The sequence below is a fragment of the Acipenser ruthenus genome, chromosome 3 (assembly GCF_902713425.1).
Source record: "Acipenser ruthenus chromosome 3, fAciRut3.2 maternal haplotype, whole genome shotgun sequence".
In the NCBI taxonomy this organism is placed as follows: domain Eukaryota; kingdom Metazoa; phylum Chordata; class Actinopteri; order Acipenseriformes; family Acipenseridae; genus Acipenser; species Acipenser ruthenus.
Genome location: NC_081191.1, coordinates 70,182,934 through 70,205,003, shown reverse-complemented (window position 1 = coordinate 70,205,003; position 22,070 = coordinate 70,182,934). Strand labels below are relative to the sequence as shown.

At 40.1% G+C, this 22,070-nt stretch overlaps 1 protein-coding gene across 2 annotated transcripts in view; it reads right to left on the bottom strand.

Annotated features, from left to right (window-relative positions):
* LOC117394387 (E3 ubiquitin-protein ligase mib1) overlaps positions 1-22,070 on the bottom strand; it is a 111,507-nt gene that overhangs the window by 27,192 nt on the left and 62,245 nt on the right. For both annotated transcript variants that reach the window (XM_059015724.1, XM_059015731.1), the window contains exon 13: positions 1,934-2,066. In XM_059015724.1, coding sequence (XP_058871707.1) covers positions 1,934-2,066 — 133 coding nt within the window. The remainder of the gene's footprint in view (positions 1-1,933; positions 2,067-22,070) is intronic.

Here is a 22,070-nt window from a genome sequence, read left to right as displayed (position 1 = left end):
TTTATAATAAGATGTTCAATAGTGATAGGATTTACTTGAGGTAACACCAGACTTTATATAATAGTACAGTCAATTACACAGTGTCAGACACACACACAACCCGATAACCTTCACTGTCTATGTAGGCTATGCCTCACTGCAAAGGTTCTTAGTCACTCGGTCGGCTGACACCCTTTAAACATAAACAAATAAACCGTCTTTGTTTCGACACACAAAGAACAAAAAAAAGAGCGGTCTCCCAGCTCAGGAACTCTGTACAAAACAGCCAGTCTTGCTTCTTCACTGTAGGCTTTTTACGAGCAATAGATAGAGTGTGTCGGATCTCCGTGGCAACAGATCAGCCGCAATTTAACATGCAAAACAAGTACAGTAGTACATGTCGAGACTTCACAGGAATGCGTACAAGAACGTGACGCAACGTGATCATTTTATCACATTATTTATTAATAAAGTACATGGGAGGTTGTTAGCTATATAATCTCGTCACTTTATATATATTTTCATCAAACTGGCTTCACGCGGGGCACAAGGCCGCAGCAGGACGTAACAAGCAACAGTCTGTAGTGCATAATTAGTAAAAACATCACATATAATTTGTGTAAAAACACAATAAATGCGAAATGTATACAGATAGAAGCAACAACGTATTTATCTGAACAAGGCTCTCCTATCGGGTCAGTCTTGAAAGGAAAAATGGCACTGAGGTCTGTGAGTGCAGTCTTTTTGTGCCCTCGGGGGCAGGGCATGACTGCATCACAGGCTCGTTGAGCAGCCTTGGTATACAATTTTCAGAATTTGGATCTTTAGGAGGTAAATACCCATTTGGTAATGGTTACATTTCATACTTGAAAATGGAACAATAACCGTCACTTAAACCAATTACTACCATTTCTCTGCAGTTTATAACCCCTCTAACTGAAACCCAGGTTTAGCTCTACATAAAACTTCTCTGAACGCAAGTTCCACATGACTCAGGGAAACTAGCAGATCAACATTTAATTTACTCCTCATTGTAATAGCACATGTTTCTGAAGAACTGGCCCTTTTAATTACTGTAGTAATTAACTTATAGGCAATTACCATGGTCACAGTTCGTTCTAGGGGTGTATTAAATTGATAAAAGTGATAGCAGATCTCAACACAGCTGCTGTGCAATTATTAAAAATAACTCTCAATGGGATTTTACATCTTAAGAGAAAACCTTGGAAAACAAAGCACCCTATTTTAGTGATGTAGATGGTGGTTGTATTATAATCTCTGCCATTTAGATCATTTGACTAGAACCCCATTCTGTAAGACAATGGCTGACAAATGATCCTCTGTCTTGTCTATAGTTTTTAAATGCAACATACAGAGTCTCGAACCTGCATGATTAAACATTTATGTATACTTATATACCACTTCCACATTCAAATTCATTTAGAGGCTCTCTGGTCTAATAGTAGGCAAATAAATAATAATAATAAAAAAAACAAACAAAACTAAGAAGCTAGGGCTCAGACACTGTATGACACTGAAAAAGTTATTTTTACTTTCTTGTGCCAAACTCCAACCCAGCTGTAACTCAGTGCCGATTAGACCATTAGACATTCCATCTCACCGTGTCTAGTTTGAAAAACTCTTAAAACAAAACAAACAGTCATCAATGTATCAAAACAAACGAGAGTAGGAGATTATCCAAAGCAGCGACAGGAAGTGGATGAATTTGCCAGACAAATAAAATACGTGTCTAGCGACAAATGTAAAAGATAATCTATGAGGAAAAGAAAGAGAGGAAATTATGAAATGCAATTACAGTCAATTTATTTATTTAATCTAATGTTAAGTTGGTTTAAGAATGTAGAATAAGAAAAAGAGTACTTCAGTGTGTTACTACTGGGTTCAATAGCTATGCACAAATGACTGTATTGGGCAAACCTATAAATCTGCATACCTGGTGAACCAGTAACTCTGCTACTTCCACGTGATTGTTGAGAGCAGCCAAATGCAAGGCGGTGTACCCATCATCCTTCTTCTCATCCACTATCCAGGGCCTTGGCAGCTTAGACAGCAGAACCCGCATAGCACTGCAGGAAACAAACCAATTAATAGAAGCAGTGTGAGAGAACCGACATTTCAATAAAACTTTCAAGCAAGTGCCCATAATTAAATCTGCGCCACCCGCAAAGATAACTTCAGATCAACATGATGCAATTGGCTCCCAAGATGCAGCCTTTAATTGCTTAGCAAATCAGATGTCAGTACCATGATCTACATTCACAATATGAAGAATCACTTCTTGTAACCAACGTTCATGTAAAGTTTCAGTCATTGTCCAGGGAAATAGATCAAAACCACGCACAGTCATAAAATTGGTAAAAGAATCACAAATTTAAAAGGCAATCCATTCAGCCTTTTTTTTTTTTATATGAAACAGGATTTCATATAAGCCAGTATGCTCCCCTCCCCCACCCCCATCATCATATTCTCATTAAAAAAAATAATAATAATCAGCCACCTTATGTGAAGGGTAATTACTCACAGAACTTTGAAAGAAATCCATTCAACCACAGAGATATTGTAACCATGAGCAAAATCAGATGACTGCTGGGTAGCCATATTACATTGCAGGTCAAGGACACCCAATACTTTCCCTCAAAGTAAATGTTCCACATATAACCCCAGAAAAGCAAACAATTAATTGAGTAATCAATATAAGCAACCATTCACAGCAGATGCTTCGTTATATAATTAAGTGCTTTCCGTGTGTGCAAACAGAGCCAACCTTTTGTTATAATACCACCTAATTATACCTATCTGTATTGTTCAAGTTCAGGACACACAATGATTTTAGGATCACTTGCAAAGCAATTTTATTCACTAATAACATTAAAGATTATTAATTGACTAGTTTGTAAATGTACCCCTGTGGTGTGCATTGCTAACTTTCTTTTTTTTTTGTACTCTGTGTGTGCTGATGGGTAGCTTGAGAGGATCCATAGTAGCTGCCAGCAGAGGGTGTTGAGAGACACTGCGACAGGACCCCTGTGAGCAGCCTACTACCGCTCTTGTTTTTTCTGACCTTCCTCCACTTTCTGAAAGATAACTGCTTAATATTCACTAGCACAGAAACTGTGAGGAGCCAGCAGAATCTGTTTTAATATCAAAATTGCCACTGTTGCTTAGGCATCAAATAACCCTAGTTTGGACCTGTGCAGTTTATTTTAGATGAGACTCCCCTTTAAAAAGATGGTAAGCATTAAAATGATCTAGGGTTTGCATGTGTGTCTGTGTGTGTTTGTGTTAAATTATTCAATTTGTTTTCTCAAAAACGTACAGTAAATTAAAGACAGCTAAACTGTTGTAAAAAAATAATAATAATAATAATTAATTATATTATATACATACACACACACACACAATAAAGTTGATAGTTTAAAAATAGGCTGATGTGATTTTTTTTTTTTTACCCTTGTGATGGCCTTAATAAAGACACTCAAAAAGACTTTTAGTAGAAACATTTGTCATTTAATTTAAACCATGTACATTTTTACTAACGTTTTATTAATTGCATTTTTACAAGCAAGAGCTTCAACATAGAAAATGATGGTACAAATAATTTCACATCACTGGTCTCATATGTATAAGAAATCCATTGTTTGATATTTGATCGTTGCATGCATTCAGAGAGCAAGTCAAGTAAACTGTGTTTCAGGGGTACACCTGAGCTAAATACTTTGATCAATAGGAGGAAAAGTAAATCTTCAGGTATAGACATTAAAAAAAACACTATGTAGTTTATTGGGTTAAAACTGAAGATTGGGATTAAAGTGATCCTATAAAAAACTCAGCTCAGTCACTGATTTGTTGCATGACATTGTACAATAGCAATATTTAATATTGCCCTCAGTCCTCAAATAAAAAACTTGATGCTGCAGAGAAGTATTATTAGATATTACACCCCACTCAATACATATATTTACATATATGGTTTACAGAGAAAAATATGCATGCATATTAATGCAGCTTACTAATACAGCTGCAATGCAGTTTACCACTTGCCAGAATGGTATAAAAAACCTGCAGTATACTATTTACCATTTTTTTTCCCTGTAATCAAATTGGTCCATTATGCAGGGCCACTGCAAGCATTCCCATGTATTAAATGACTTACTTCTGTGAGGCATCAGCAGAATGAAACCAGTTTTTTGCTGGCTTGCTGCATGGGTCACCATGTACACAATGCAACTCCCCATGGACTCAAACACAACCTACAGCACCAACTGGACGTCTCCACAAACACAATGTAATTTGTCATTCAGTCTGGGTTGTCAGGTGGAACTCACAGAGAGAAACAAACAGCTGACATCATTTTATTCAGCACTTATGAAAAAGAAGTTGAAAAGAATCCGATGCTGTCGTTATGTTTTTTTTGTTTTTGTTTTGCAACACTAAATACAATGACACCTTCACAATTCATACATGATGAACGTGTTCATTTAATGCAAGAGTTTTCTGCCTTGTAGCCTCTGTGAGAGCTTTATTTGAATTCCAGAGTTAGTATTTCACCTTATGTTTTGGGGTAGACTATTAAAACAATTACATAAGCCTGTATACCATTTTTTCTGTTGATAAGCATCAGATTTGTGACATATTCTGTTAAAACCCTACAGGAAAGTGCAACCTGTATTTTCACCATCATGTGAAAAAGGGCAACACCCCTACAGCCCATACTCTAAAGTGACACCTTCTCACCCCTACAGCCCATACTCTAAAGTGACACCTTCTCATCAGAACTTCCCCATTCTATACTAAATCTATAGAATTGTGTAATTTCCAGTAAAACACAACTCTGAACGCTGCTACAGTATTTACACACACACTATTAATAACTACTTAGTCCTTTATCAAAATATAATCCTGTAGCTGAGGGACATCCCATGCAACAGAACAGATTTCCCCCTCCTCCCCCTAGTTTGTTTATTGAAATTAGCTCACAGCTGATGAGGAAGAGCTCTACTGGCTGACTGACGTGTGCTGCAGTCAGCATTTGATCACAGCGACTTGCATGAGTGTCGCACAGTATAAAAGGACTCAACCAATGGTCAGCAAGAATAGCCACCCAGCCCTCATGTTTCAGCGGTTTCTTTCTTGTTTGTTTTAAAAAAAAAAAAAAAAAAAAAAAGAAGATGGCCTGACACTTAATCTGATGAAATGAAACCATAACGGGTGAAAAAAATAAAAAAAGAATACAAATGTAAAAACCTGCCACAATCACTTTAGGGGTAAATTAAACTCAACTAAAACAGAAAGAAATTAAATTCCCTGGTGTTCCGCCTGCCCTGAATGATACAAAGAGACACACAAGGCTGCTTTTTGTGGCAGTGCACCAGCAGCTCTTAAGTTAGGCTGCTGGCTGTTTGACATGAGAAACAAAACATAATTTAAGCTCTAACTGCAGCAACCACACGCCACTGCGTTGCGTAAGTTAATGATTGCTAAAATAATAGTGCAAGTAGCAGTCATACCTGGCAAGTTGAAGCAGACAATCGCTCAAAGCAATTGCTCAAAGCAAGCTTTAAAAGGACAAGTGTCTCAATGCCAGTGGTAATGAAATGAGAGCCTTTAATAAAGCAAGTGTAGAGGCCCCTTTTCCATGTTGATACCACCATAATACAGCAATTACTGTAACAGATCATCAAGGGGCTAGTCTAGCCTATAAGCACAATGATCCTAACCTTGAAAATGTTACTGCACTGAAGAACACACAGGGGAAAGATCTGCTTCTGCTGCAAAATGTACAGGAATGTTTCAAGCTCATTACATTAGTAATGATTCCTTTATATATAAGTGGAAAGAGAACAGCAGGACACCACACAGTTGTGTACATCCACATATTCTACTGTAAAAAAAAAAAATCTAGAATAGCATGACATCAAAAAATCTAGAAAAATTAAAAGTTCCACTCTGGGTGCCAAAAGCCCTTGTAAACATAGTCTGTGACAATAACTGTTTTTTGGGGTTTTTTTGTTCTTTTATCCCTCACACACAAGCAAGAACTTTCAGTCACATTTATATTACATTTCATTAGCGTCAAAAAAGTGTACGTCTATTTACATTATCTACATTTTCACATCACAAATTCAAATAGACAGGCATCATTTTTCATTTTCCAAGGATACCAGATATTACATTCACTTCAATTAACCTTAATTTATTTAGTAATATGGATAACTTAAATTAATACAATAGCAGATTAGAGAGTAGGACCCAATGGCACGTCATTATTTATATCCCATTCCTTCTAGGTGACCCAATTTCCTTTTCTTAAGACATTTTCAGTCAGCACCAACATTTAAAAAATATTCTTTACAGGATAGGTACAGTACAGGAATGAAAATAATACATCTACTGCATAGCAGTTTCATCCCTCTAAGGTTTTATTATGAGCTTCATTAGCCACATTGTATAGGTAACAAGGTCAGGTGCATCTTATTAAACTCATAGTAAAACCAGGATTGGATCAAACTGCTATGCAATGGGAGTCTTATGTCCATCCCTGCAGTACATACAAATATAACTGTAAAAACTCAGTCTACATATCCAATGCTCACAATCATTATACTGTAAAATAACAGAAGGGAACCTGTAGGTGTAGTTTTATAGACCACTAGCTTTGTGTTTACTCACAAGATAATGTTCTGAATTAAAGTCTGCTCTTGCAGATTTTGCTTTTGCTTCTAGTACTCAGGAAGAGGTAGTGCAAGTTTAAGAAAATATATTCATACCACAATGGAAACATTAAAACAGAAAAAAAAACAGTAGGGTAGGCAAGACATGTGTGTGCTTGGAGGTTGTCTAATAAAGCAGTTATACAATGTGCAATGGAGAACACTGCTTTATCTTGCTAGAAAATATGAAAATCATTTCACAGAAAAAAAAAATCTTAATACATGTAGCAGAATTTGTACACCTACAACTTATTTTATTGTGTTAAAGTTTGGATTTAATCACAAATGATATTGTTTAATTAGACAGTGTTAACTTGATGATAGAATGACACAGATTGAGACCTGTCCTTGACTGAATAGAGAGACACCAAACTGTAGGTCAGGGGTAACAACCTTGGCACTTCCAGTCCACTCCATTGCTTCTTACAACCAGGTCCTTAATATTGAACTGATCTGCAGCACAGCCAATTGAATAACACAGGAACTGGTTGTAACAAAGTCTTGCAACGGAATGGACTGGAAAAGCCCAGGTTGCTTGCTGCAGATCAGTTTACACAAGCAGTCCTACTTGATGCGTAATGCGATCACGTGATCATTTAAATTATGGATTATTATGTTGATACACTATGAATCCGTTCAACCCTACACCCCACAGGTACATTCACAGCAACCGCTCGTCTCAGGACAGGATATATTAGGTCTGGTTTTATTAAGTACAACAGTGAATTAAAAGGGCTTAAATCAGAGAGGAGCCACAGGAAGGAAGGCCTTTAATTGTAAATCATGTACAGGATTTATTCAAGGTGTCTTGCTGAACTGTTTCCACAGATTTGCTTATTAGGAGCTTTGTTAAATATCCCATAAAAGACGAGTACACCTTATTCAATACAAATCCCTGTAAGCACTCCCCCCATAAAATCTTAGGCTTGATATACTTTATTTAAAAGTACATTTCAATCAGCAAACAATGCTGTATATTTGAAGCATGACAGCAGTTTTAAAGCAGTCAATACATACTGTATGTGCTTCAAAACTTCTTCCAACCCTCACAGTTCTCCTTTGGCGTCAGGGTGTTTTTCCTCATTAGGCACTGTCAGTAACATATTCTCTGAGCAAAACTAAAGGACCCTTGTGGCAATGTGCCCCGCCCCTGTGTGCATTTGTGTGTTATATGTTGTGTGTTGCGTGCGTGTGTTAATGTTGGTGTATAGAGACTGGTACACGGGATATAAACGGGTCTGTGTTTCACGTGTATTTAAAAAGTGTAGATTTATATTTAGGCACGGGGTTGCACAGAATTAATTCACGTGCTGGGATTCAAGTGAATAATTAATTAGTAATTGAATCCCAGCACAATAGTATATATAGACGCACATTTCTTGCAGTCGGGGTTGGGTGTTCGAGAGTGGAGAACGGGTGAGGAGAAGGAGGAAAGTAGTAAAGTAAAATAATATCTAGAAGTGTTTGTACTCACCGTGTTTGTTTGTCTCTCCGTGCACCGTTTGTTAAGTGTTTAGTACGTTTTGTTTGTCTATTTATTTTGGCGCAAGTGCCGTGTCCTGTTTTGTTTTGTGTTCAAACCTTTTATTTTCTGTGCTGTTTTATTAAATGCTGAGCGAAACCATTCGCTCAGCTCCACCAAACTCCAAATCTCTGTCTGTTTATTTCCTGCATCTGGTCTGACGCCACCCACTCCGGCCGTCTTTGTGACACGTGGTGTCATCGTGGGATAATAGCGCCTCCAAGCGTCAGACCAGGAGAGGGGGTTTTGTGAAAAAAAAAAAAAAAAAAAAATAGTAAAGCGAGGATGGGAAGAAAGAGCTGCAGGAAGCAGCAGAAGCAGCAGCAGCAACAACAACAGCTGCAGCCCTCATCCTGCATGCCGGGCTGGGAGGAGGACAGCCACAACGGGGCAGTAGCCACCCCTCTACCCCCACTGCCACCGGGTTCCCCACCGTCCCGGGAAATATGGGACTGGCTGGTGCACCCCGAGGGGAACTTCGCCAGTGACCTCCCCTGGGTTATTCACGCGCTGCAGATGCGAGATGGGAAACGATGGGAGGACTGGGAGCAACAGCACAACCCGGCATCCGTTCGTGACCTCACCATGGTGGTGCTGGGGTACCTAGCTGCAGACATGGGAGGGATGCCTTCCAGTGAGCAAGAGGGAGAGGAGCAGTCGCTGCCCTCTCCAGTGCCCGAGCGGGAGGAGCCAGAGCGTCCACAGCCCGAGCGGGAGGAGCCAGAGCGTCCACAGCCCGAGCGGGAGGAGCCAGAGCGTCCACAGCCCGAGCGGGAGGAGCCAGAGCGTCCACAGCCCGAGCGGGAGGAGCCAGAGCGTCCACAGCCCGAGCGGGAGGAGCCAGAGCGTCCACAGCCCGAGCGGGAGGAGCCTGAGCGTCCACAGCCCGAGCGGGAGGAGCCTGAGCGTCCACAGCCCGAGCGGGAGGAGCCTGAACTTCCTACGCCTGAGTGGGAGGAGCCCGAACGTCCACAGCCCAAAAGGGAGGAGTCGGGGCGTCCACAGCCCAAAAGGGAGGAGGTCGGGGATGATGGCTGGGAGGTTTTTTTTAAAGAACCTCGCAGCAGAGTTATGCCCTGGCTGTGGGGCTTATGGGCACACGTTAGCCATATGCCCCACCCAGTATGAAGAGGAGGAACTAGCGCCCAGACGGGGGGACCGCGAGCGTCCAGCGCCCAGACGGGGGGACCGCGAGCGTCCAGCGCCCAGACGGGGGGACCGCGGGAATCCGAAGCCTGAGAGGCAGCTGTTCCCACCTTCACCAGCAGAGGAAGAATGCCTGCTGGTTTCCCCAGCACAACCAGCAGAGGAAGAATGCCTGCTGGTTTCCCCAGCACAACCAGCAGAGGAAGAATGCCTGCTGGTTTCCCCAGCACAACCAGCAGAGGAAGAATGCCTGCTGGTTTCCCCAGCACAACCAGCAGAGGAAGAATGCCTGCTGGTTTCCCCAGCACAACCAGCGGAGGAAGAATGCCTGCTGGTTTCCCCAGCCCAACCAGCGGAGGAAGAATGCCTGCTGGTTTCCCCAGCCCAACCAGCAGAGGAAGAATGCCTGCTGGTTTCCCCAGCACAACCAGCAGAGGAAGAATGCCTGCTGGTTTCCCCAGCACAACCAGCAGAGGAAGAATGCCTGCTGGTTTCCCCAGCACAACCAGCAGAGGAAGAATGCCTGCTGGTTTCCCCAGCCCAACCAGCAGAGGAAGAATGCCTGCTGGTTTCCCCAGCACAACCAGCAGAGGAAGAATGCCTGCTGGTTTTCCCTTCAGAGGCAGAGCCGCACCAGTCCCCTGCAATAGGAGCGGAGCCGCACCAGTTCCCTGCAAGACAGGCAGAGCAGCACCAGTCCCCTGGAAAAGGGGGAGACTACACGCTGCTCCCACCTCCATCGGCAGGAGACTACACGCTGCTCCCACCTTCACCGGCAGGAGCAGAGCAGCCGGAGCTGCCTCTGCCTCCGCCACCTACACCGGCAGGAGCAGAGCAGCCGGAGCTGCCTCTGCCTCCGCCTCCGCCACCTACACCGGCAGGAGCAGAGGAGCAGGAGCTGCCTCTGCCACTTCCAGGAGCAGAGGAGCAGGAGCTGCCTCTGCCACTTCCAGGAGCAGAGGAGCAGGAGCTGCCTCTGCCACTTCCAGGAGCAGAGGAGCAGGAGCTGCCTCTGCCTCCGCCACTGCCAGAAGCAGAACAGCAGGAGCTGTCTCTGCTTGCCGTACCTCCACCACAGGGAGTACGGTGGCCGGAGCCCCAGAAAGGGGAGCTGTCGGCCACGAAGAAGGGGGAGGAGGTCTGGAGACCACCAACCCCAGCAGCAGTTTCGCTGCCGGAGATCGTGGGGGAGGTCCGGAGACCTGCTCCCACTGCAGCAGTTTCGCTGCCGGAGATCGTGGGGGAGGTCCGGAGACCTGCTCCCACTGCAGCTTCTTCGCTGCCGGCAGTACTGTGGTCGGAGCCCCACCAAGGGGAGCTACCGGCTACGAAGGAAGGGGGAGAGGTCAGGAGACCAGCATCCCCCGCAGCAATTTCGCTGCAAGCATGGACCAGCAGGCTGTCAGCCGTGCCACTACCGGCAGGGGTGCTGACAGCATTGCCAGCCATGGGCCCACTGAAGCCTCCCTTCCCAGCCCGACACTTTGTCCTGGACTGCTGGGTTTTTAAGGGGGGAGGTGGCCGTTGAGGCCATGTGTGCTGCGCACAAGGGGGGGTATATGTGGCAATGTGCCCCGCCCCTGTGTGCATTTGTGTGTTATATGTTGTGTGTTGCGTGCGTGTGTTAATGTTGGTGTATAGAGACTGGTACACGGGATATAAACGGGTCTGTGTTTCACGTGTATTTAAAAAGTGTAGATTTATATTTAGGCACGGGGTTGCACAGAATTAATTCACGTGCTGGGATTCAAGTGAATAATTAATTAGTAATTGAATCCCAGCACAATAGTATATATAGACGCACATTTCTTGCAGTCGGGGTTGGGTGTTCGAGAGTGGAGAACGGGTGAGGAGAAGGAGGAAAGTAGTAAAGTAAAATAATATCTAGAAGTGTTTGTACTCACCGTGTTTGTTTGTCTCTCCGTGCACCGTTTGTTAAGTGTTTAGTACGTTTTGTTTGTCTATTTATTTTGGCGCAAGTGCCGTGTCCTGTTTTGTTTTGTGTTCAAACCTTTTATTTTCTGTGCTGTTTTATTAAATGCTGAGCGAAACCATTCGCTCAGCTCCACCAAACTCCAAATCTCTGTCTGTTTATTTCCTGCATCTGGTCTGACGCCACCCACTCCGGCCGTCTTTGTGACAACCCTACATCCAATTTGTTTGGCAGGCCAATATTTATAAACCCTAAAGTCTGATTATCGATTATAGACAGCCTCTGCGCAAAGCTTCACAGGCTGCACAGTTGATACAATGTGTCAACTCAATATATTGTTTGTCAATTTATAATGCTTTATTATTTATTTTTTTCACTTTCTTTTTAAAAAGTTCACAACAGACAGAGCTGGAATGTAGCGCATATCCAGTGATCCAAATATCTGCAAAATGGTGGAACAGATATGAAACAACACGTGATCCTCAAGCTGCTTTAATGTGATGAGTAAAATAACTATATAACACACACACAGTACTGTATCTACCACTTGAATTAAATATCCACTCATTCTAAGCTGCATGGTGTTTTCATATAAAGTAAATAAACTGCTTTCTTTACCATTCTATAAAACTTGTGACCTGATGTAATTCAACTACAAAGTCAGACAAATATACTATTGTGCTATAAACAAAGGGGGTGGTGGGTTTTAAAAATAAAAATGAAGAACTAAAATCATCAATGAACATATGAACGAAATACATTATTATAAAATGCTCATTTAAAACAACATCTGCTCTTTGCAGCCTCCTATATCAATGGAATCAGTTGTAGGCTGTGAATCACATTTATCTATTGCTGCACTAAAAGTGCTGCAGAACAGTTTTTTGAAAAAAGGCAACAAATATAAAATTGTGCTCTTTCTAGGTTTGACACTTCCTCCCATCGGTTCCTGACAGGTATATGCAATAAGCAATTGTTTGTTTATATATTCACTTTCCCATCAGCCCCCACTGTCCTTGAAAGGGTTAAAAGGACCCACCAGTATGCCTGTGCAATACTGACATTCCTACAAGCAGAAACTAAAGCCGTCCGTGTAGTGGGCAATGAGAACCTGATCAACACAGAGTTGTTTCATTGGATATAATGTGGGCTCAAGGATCACTGGTCATTTGTGTCACTTCTCTATTAGTAAAAGCAATTCGGAATCCCTCAATTTGTGCTAGATTGATGCCAACTGAATCACCAAGCAGAATCAATCCGGGTCTAAAATGAGGAAAAATAAAAATAAAGCTCTGTAAATCAATTCCATTTCAAGTCCCTTCTTTTGTCTCAACTCGCTCTAGATTTACGTCTGTTGCAGAAAGCCAGACAGCCTTTTAAAATGGGATTTGTTTTGCGGACCATGTGAAGAAAATGGCTGACAATCTGCTGCTTCATGCATGTTCCATTGAGATGACCTTTCAGGCCCCTTGACCAGCTAGGGACTAGAACTCTCTTTAAGTCCATCACTGAAAGATTGTATTTTTCTCTCTTTCTTCCTGCTTTGCCAGAAACTGCCTTTAGAGTTCCCTGTAGAAAAAAAAACTTTTCAATGAAGAAATTATAATGAAAAGATTGACATTGCAGTGCTAGGAAAGGGCAAGAATATTTATAAATACTTCCCATAGACAGACAAGTAAGAAAAAGTACTCCCCAGACAACCAATAGAAACTATTTACATATGTAGGATCAGGCTGTGTGGTCCAGTGGTTAAAGAAAAGGGCTTGTTAACCAGGAGGTCCCCGGTTCAAATCCCACCTCAGCCACTGACTCATTGTGTGACCCTCAGCAAGTCACTTAACCTCCCTGTGCTCCGTCTTTTGGGTGAAACGTAGTTGTAAGTGACTCTGCAGCTGATGCATAGTTCATACACCCTAGTCTCTGTAAGTCGCCTTTGGTAAAGGTGTCTGCTAAATAAACAAATAATAATGCGGAAGCTACTATATTTATATTTAATTTAATTCTGAAAACCTGGTTCCTGTTGTATTACTTCCAGACCAGCATTGCAGTGTTCCACTGGCCAAATACTGAAGCATGCCACCTGGTAACAATGGTTGTATGTTTTAAGTTTGGGAGTAAAAGTCAACTATTAGTCTAGTTAAAGCCCATGATCACGAGGTTATTGTCTCCTCACAGGACAATAACCTGGCACAAGATGAAAGTTATATGCTTGCACTACCTAATATTACATAATAGAACCACAGTAGTAAGTTAAAATGCTTGAAAAACAAAAACAGAAATACAGGGTTACGACAGTATACTCACAAAAACAATCCACTGAATGTTTACTTATCTACAAAACGAATAACTGCAGCTGCTTGTCAGTTGTCATAATAATTAGGGTAGTTATTCATATTTCAAAATCTTCTGTGTCTATTGGGGTCTACAGTTAACACTTCAGTTTTAACTTTTAGTGAATGTTTACTTACTGAAATCAGGATATATCAGCCACTAAATGAATTCTACAGGCGTTATTTGTTTGTTTAAACAGTTTTTGGAACCCGCACATTTTTAATAATTATTAAAATAAAAACCGTGAACACTTTGTAGGAATGGAAATATAGGCTTCACTATAATGATCGTTGTATCCAGGTCGATCCTGGTAAGTGATCGTTCTAATAGGGCTAATTTCAATGGGGGGGGGGGGGGGGGGGGAGTTAGCCTGATCGACTAATACACGAGTAAAAAGAAAAAAACCTTGTCAGAAAACCTTTAATGTCTGCAAAAGTCATGGCCGGTGTGTGGGTACTACAATCCCAGTCTGTACCTAGCAGGGTTTAGGAACCAGGAAAGCCCTGTGTGCGAGGCAAGTTCACATACAGTACTTGCACCTGCAGGTCTGCTGGGAGGGACTGTCGCTTGTTTGTTACTTTGCTTTATCAATAGTTTGTATTAGTGCTTGAAAAGAAAGAAAGTTTGATTAAGACCAAGTTAATTTAGTTCAGAGAGAACGGCCTCGTTCTGTTTCACTGAACATGTTTTTATGATTCACTGCACTGCCGCTGTGTACCTGCATTGCCGTGCCTATCTTTCCCTGGTGGATTACAAACTAATGAAGAATGAAGATTTAATTTGGACACAAACTTACAAGATCTCATTGCTACACTTCTCTCAAATGGGTGAGATAAACACAGTTTAATCATTTTTTCTTGCTGGACGGCTAACTTGGATATTATTTTTTAAATGTGCATATTTTTTGCTACTGAGCTTGTAGCCCATGACTTGTATTTTTTTTTGTTTTTGTTGTACCGGACGATTGCTTTAAACAAAACATTGCAACCTTACAGTCAATTAATTCATGTGGGATGAAGTTTAAATGTACGCTCTTCATTCTGAATGTGGTTGTTGCATTGAATAGCCTGCGCTTGCCTGTGCAAGTGCTGAGTTTGTTTTTAGTTTTTTTGTATGCTTGCTTTCTTGTGCTTATTGGAGTGCAAATAGTTTTTCTTGTGTTAAGCAAATAGTGCAAGTTATGTGTTCTTTTCACTGTCAATCATTCCTTCTGTACTTAAATATTTTAGATATTCTTATTTGGCACAGTAACTAGTTCTAATTTCTGGGAACGTATATAGTTGACTATAGGCTAAGGGCTAATTGTTACAGCTTGACCCTGCAGCAGAGTGCTTCTGTGGAAACAGCGCACCTCCACTGACATTGTTGAGAGCAAATCCTAGTTGCCAGAGCAAATGCTTCTAATTTCTCTCAAATCAAAAAACAAACATCTCAAGATTTGGCGAAAACGATTCCGTAACATTATCTATATATATAAAATAAATTAATCCCAGGTTTGTTTACATCCAGGAGGTGGCACGTAAAACACAGACACAGTTTCATTGAATTATATAGCCAGACCACACCCCCCCCCACATTCCATTGGAATACATACTTCCGTGTGGGCTAGGAAGGAAGTTGGGGTGGGGATTGTATACTAAAATAATACTATTGTAGGCTATACAAAAAAACTAACAAAAAAAACGTACTGTATTGTAATACGCATCAAAATGACGCGTCTGCCGGTTCTAGGTAGAAGTGCTTATAAAATTGTTATTTTTGCAAATCTGCCGCTCAGGCGCCGTCACGATATCTAAATACATATATTTAGGAAAACTTATGCCTGAAGTGCACTCTAACAACAGTTTCAATTTCAGGAGTTAAATTTGTATTTTCCGTTTCACTAAACTTACCATCTGTTTCAAAAACAAATGAAAAAAATAAAAATAAAAATAAATTATACCTGAATCTCGCCCTCACAATGGGGGTCTCGACTTTTACTTGAGCGAATACGATATGTAGTCTGGAAAAGCATTTACAAAAAAAAAAAAAAGAAGTCACCCGTTTGATTAAACAAACAGTGTGGAAGAAAACCTATTCCACACCATGACCTATATCTAAGCTATCAATAAGACTATTTATTTATTTTATTCTACCTACTTACAAGACACATTCGTATCGTATATTAAATTAACAGCGCTCTGGTATTTAGACCACTGTGTCTCTAACTCATAAACACAAGATGGCATTTTAAAATAATTAGCAGTTCAACTGTACTCATCAAATGACTACACATTTAAAAGTCAGAGAGAAATAATTAAAATACAATGGGGCATGAAATGGTTGTGTTAATAGATGATAAAGTGATTGTATGGGTACAGTAGGTCTGTTTAAAAGTTATACAAATTGGGTTACTTACATTGCACTATTTGACTTAAATTTAAAGCTGGCAATGACTTACCCTCGTCCGTTGTAGGCCGTATCATCAAAATAAAATTGAGAAATTTAACAGAAAGGAATTTATTTTTATACTTATTCTTTTGATGGAAGATATGTATACCAATACAAATGTTTAAACAAAATTCAGCATGTTTTAGTACTTAATGATCAGTAACCACAATATCCCTATATATTGCAGCAAGATCCCGCTTCACACTTTACTTGACTTTGGGTCCGCGTAAGCAGGGTTAATAATCTAATTCACTAAACTCATGAAGCTGGCCAAAACTCAATAATACGCCTCTTCGTTTATGCCTAAATAAATCTGCAACCAATAACATTAACAAGGTCATTTTTCATTTTGTGAGCAGGGCGTTTTGCAATTAAAAAGAGCTGTTTGAAACGTTAACATCATCCACTAGTGCTGTGCTTATTAAACAGACAGTTATTAATGATCCCTGTTGTGCATCCATGCACAATTAAAACTTCTTGAAAGTGCTAATAAAACTAAAGCCTATTGGAAACATCCTCTTTGTTTGTATGTCACCAAGGCCATGAAGTGGGACAAACTACAACAGAAGCAATTGTGATGCTGAAATGATTCCGGGTTCATTCTGATGCTGAATACAAGAATGCAGATACCACGGCTTTAAAATTACTAGCTAACAGCTTTTTTAAGTCCCTTAAGGTGCACCTTTAATTAAAATTAAACTTCCCAGCTAAGAATAGCAAATTACTTTTAGTCTACGCAAAGCAGAAACACACATTCAAATGTACATCTTTCTGTTTTATAAAGTAATAATCCAGATTGACTTTTTGTGCACAACAATTGATATGAATAAAACAAAAAAAGGACACTAGGCAAACACAATAAATAGATTATATTTTATTTGTTGTAGAAACACCAGAATTGGCTGTATTACAAAAAAACCCATCCATTAGGGACAATTTTTAACAATCGATTAACTGTCTCATTTAATAACCAACTAAGCTATAAATCTCTATTATTAAGAATGTTGAAATATATCAGTTCGATCACACTTTCAGCAATTCTTGGGGGGGGGGGGGAATGCACTGCGTCTTCATAGGACATTCCTATCATTACATCCAGCTCAGGAAGGTGAATGTGACCTAGAGACACTTCAAGATGGAGGATTTTATAAGCCATGTGAAAATGGAAAAATGATATCCACTTTACAAACACTGAGGCCAACTAAAAAGTCTGTTCACTCCTTGGATTGGTTTTCCATCCATTGAACAGTACCTTTAAAAACAGGATGTTACCGTGTAATGTGGACTCTTTCCTTCCTCTCCAACTTGGCACCGTGTATTTTGAAGGCACACTTTTGTAAAGTTGACTTTGCTGCAGGTAGGCCGAGTCCTTTACTACTCCACAGAAGGGTCTGATCACCCCTTTCTTGGATGGCATGAAACTGCTTTGGTACGAGTGGTTTCTCTTCTAGATTGAGGGTATCACAATTACAGTGGCAATGATATGGTCAGCGGGGCATTTCAGTAAAAGCAAGTTTGAGCAAAAGCATTATAGGCAGGTGTTCACATAACTTTTAAGTCATTAGGTTCTCGCATGAGAATCAGCAGATTAGGGGTTATCATCCAAGTCGCTGTCTTGCTCCACCTCCTCCTATGACAGTTCAAACAATTGGGATGGCAGTGTCAAAGATCACAACAATAGTTTCTGAATGTTTAGGTAGGAGTCCGGATTGCTGGCTATTACAATTTTTAACAAATCGTCACACATTCTCTATTTATTTCAATATCCTACCACCATATTGCCATCCTCAGGATTCAAAAGCAAAAACCCAAACTCTTTGTCACTTTATTAGTGTTGTTGAACACGTTAGCTTGACGGCACAACAGTATTTATATAAGGATATAACTGAGGGCAAAACCCATTTTACTTAAAATAATATATTTAAGTTAATGTATTTATTTAAACTTATATTTAAATGTTACAGCTTTCAAAACAGACACCTCCTCTCACCCCCGCTCAGTTTGGAAAGCGAAGCGTCAGCGAGATTCCTTAATGCCACTCCCCGTAACTGCATCCCTCTTCTCTGAATGGACGGCTAAATAGAGATCCCTGCTATCATTGGTTGTTTCAAGTGCCCATTAAAAGAACATTATTGATCTTATGAACTGGAGTGGTTCCACCTATCACTCTCCATATTTTAATAAAAACTTGAAGCAGCCAATGATAGCGCTAGCAGGGAGAGTCTCCGGGGAAAAAGCCAGAGGTTAGGCAGGTATGGCTCACCTTGCAAGCATGAGCACCCTCGCTGCCTTTATGAAAAATGCTTTCCTGTTAAAAATGTACAGACTGGAAGTCTGTATTTTTCTTTATTGGTTCGCATGCATACCAGTTACGTGAACGCCTGATTATAGGGTACAGTCATCACATTAATTATTTACAAGCAATTATTCTGAAGCTAGCAATAAATCATGTAAATACAATAATATGTGCGGCTTGTCATGATACTCTGTGCGGATTCCAAACTTTTGAACAGTGCTGTACATGCACACAACACATTTCCGCACTGCTACAGGACAGGTGTGTTTTACAGTGTTGCAGGGTTTCTATGAAACGCCATCTTTCTTTCTTTTTTTATTCAAAAGTTAGGGAATTAATAAAACAAAAACCCTAGTGATGCCATGGATTTAACAAACATATATGTTTTAAAGTGGTGTCAACACCCAAAATATGCTCATTTCTTGTCAGTAGGGCCAATTGAATCAATTGAAGCGCAATGTACAGCTTAGACTTTAGACCAAAAAAAACCCTATATGAACATCATTTAGATCTTTTATTTAACATCATGTAAATCCAAAATATGATATTGCAAGAAGCCATAATAATAGTACAGTATTTCGTGTTAGATTTCAGAATTTCACATTTTTTAACTTGTCAGTTTTCCGTTAAGTATATGGAAAACTACAAAGAGGTATGTAATTCAATAGGTTAACGTAACATTATTATGTGGCAACAGTGTGGAGTAGTGGTTAGGGATCTGGACTCTTGACCGGAGGGTCGTGGGTTCAATCCCAAGTGGCGGACACTGCTGCTGTACCCTTGAGCAAGGTACTTTACCTAGATTGCCCTAGTAAAAACAAAACAAAAAAAAAACCTGTATAAATGGGTAATTTTATGTAAAAATAATGTGTAAAAAAATAATGTAATTGTATGTAAAAAAAAAAGTGATATCTTGTAACAATTGTAAGTCCCCCTGGATAAGGGCGCCTGCTAAGAAATAAATAATAATTATTCAACAGGTTTTATTTGACTTTATGAAGCAAAATGTGTTAATTCTATAGGGTGATGCAAAACTTTTGGCCACAGCTGTGTATTTGGTTTTTAGAGTGCTTATAAGAGCGTGCCGTTGTTCAGCAGCCAAAACATTTGTAAACTTTTACCTCAAAGTTTTGATTGAGTGTTTTGAGGTTTTGGAGTATAGCACGTCTGTATTGGTATAAATGGTTATCTGGCCAGTTGTAGTATTCAATAAGAGCCAAGAACATAATTTTCCCCCCCTAACTTAAAATTACCCAAACTTTTTAAAATGAATTAAAAGTTTTCCTTACACCTGCTGGAAGTATAAGGTCACTGGAGCAGCTGTGGTTTCTTTTGGTTTGACTGTCTGTCACTGCCTCCACACCTGGTTTCAGCAGTTAAGGATATATCACGTTCCAGTCGTGCATGCCTTCTACATTGACGTGGAATGAGAAATGCACCCCCACCCTCCATACCCCACAGTTTGCCGATTCAAAGTACAAACTGGCTGCTTCCTTCATCCTTCTCATACATTTAGCCTCATTGCAACAGAGTACAGAGGAATTTCATGTACAGTAGAAATCAGAGCAATAGCGTGTTTGAAAACAATTATACTTCTGATGTGATCCGCCAAGCAAGTGTATTTAAAAACCTGTCACTCTAGCACCAGCTGTTATTTCACTCAACAGAAAATCCCATGACAATTTTATATCCGTATGGAGGTTTTAACAAGGTAACCAAGTCAAGGACATTTCTATTGCGCTTCCCTGGCTAATTGAAAACAAAACATCAGTGAATTTGAGTTTAATACAAGCAAATAATACCAGACCAAGTAAACCTGTGGGGGTGAATAACCACTGTAGATATTCACATGAAGAAATTATGATATACTGTCACATATCTTTAAACTGGGGCCGACCTAGAAATGTTATTGGCCAAATAAGATGCAAGTCAAATTTTAAGTGGACATATTACGCTAAAATGCATTTAGCTACCTGGCAAATAGTCAACAGGAGTAATACCCAAGTAGATAATGTAATTGAATAGCTATGCATTTTACTGACACAGCCACCACATTTATTTCCTTTCCTTTTTTATTTACACCCACTGAACAAGTGATCACACCTCTGTATACATTTTTAAATCTTATTTATTTAACCAAAGCTAAATGCCATACTGATCACCACAAATCAGAAAGTGAATAGTTCCAGAATGCTGCTACCTTATAAATTGCATATATAGCTTATTTGGCCATACAAAGTGCAGAGTATACCATTTTTAAACCACAAAAATACGCTCCACAATTAATTCAAATACCTACTATTACACAATACATTTTTTTTTTCGTTTAAAAAAAATGTTTTACAAAACATTTTGGCGACAAGACCTTATTATTATTATTTATTTCTTAGCAGACATCCTTATCCAGGGCGACTTACAATTGTTACAAGATATCACATTATTTTTACATACAATTCCCCATTTATACAGTTGGATTTTTACTGGAGCAATCTAGGTAAAGTACCTTGCTCAAGGGTACAGCAGCAGTGTCCCCCACTGGGGATTGAACCCACAACCCTCTGGTCAAGAGTCCAGAGCCCTAACCACTACTCCACACTGCTGCTCCAATTATAAAAAGACAATGAAAGTTGGTCAAAGTATTTACTAGTTTATTGTAATATTTCTAATCTTACAGTTGAATGTTATATCCAGAAATTTGTAGTGTATCTGCCTGTCACATATCCGCCCTAACTGCTTATCTGCCATGACCAAGCTCTTCTGCAAAATTCTACAGTAAACCTATGCATTCTGCTACTGTGTAAATTACCCGACACTAATGTAAGTGTATACAACATGGTGACAAGGCAGGAGCCCTGCGCATGAAGAGGGTTTTTTGTGTAAATGTATATTGTAAATGGTGTGTATTTATTATAATGAAGTACCTGACGCTCCTGGGAGAGCCTGCCTGCTGTGTGTGATTACCAGCTGTGGAATCTAATCAGCAGATAGGAGTGTTCCAGCAGGGCGTCATGTATAAAAAGGTTCAATTTAAGTAAGCAAGTCGAAACTGCCGCCAGCTGGGTGAGTAGCCAGTCTCACTCAGCAGAGCATGTACGCAACCCTGTCCATGGCTACCCTGTCACAAGCATTAATACCCTGTATCTTTCTAAACAAGAGATTTAGGGGAGCTACCTAATAAAAGCTGAATTTCAAAACAATAATGGCGTGAATAGAGTAATTGTTACAGCTGTGTAAAATGGTATTTAAAACAGGATTCATTTATTTTTGCATATCTGCCCTTACTCTGATCCTACTGCAATCGGATACACAATGGCCCGTGGTTGAGTAGAATCTCATCATGGTCCTACACTGGAAGATTTGTTGAAACATTTTGTCTTCTTGATCTATGATATTTATAATTTTACCGTAGAGTTTTATAGCTTAACCAAGTTGTTCTAAGATTAATAAAAATGACATATCGTGAATCTACTGCATGTTATTGTGTGGTATCGTGGGTCCAAGTCCATACCTGCTCCCCCGCACAAAAAACACACACGAACAACATCTTAGAACTAATTTTCCCCCACATACTGTTGAAGCAGGTCCTATAAACTTGATAATCAACCATGTCTTTAGAGCATTCTTGTCTTTGAGAGACTGCAGTTGTGACTGAAGCAAAAATAAATCTGCTTTTCCTTTATGCTACCCTTCTTGGTGCAAACT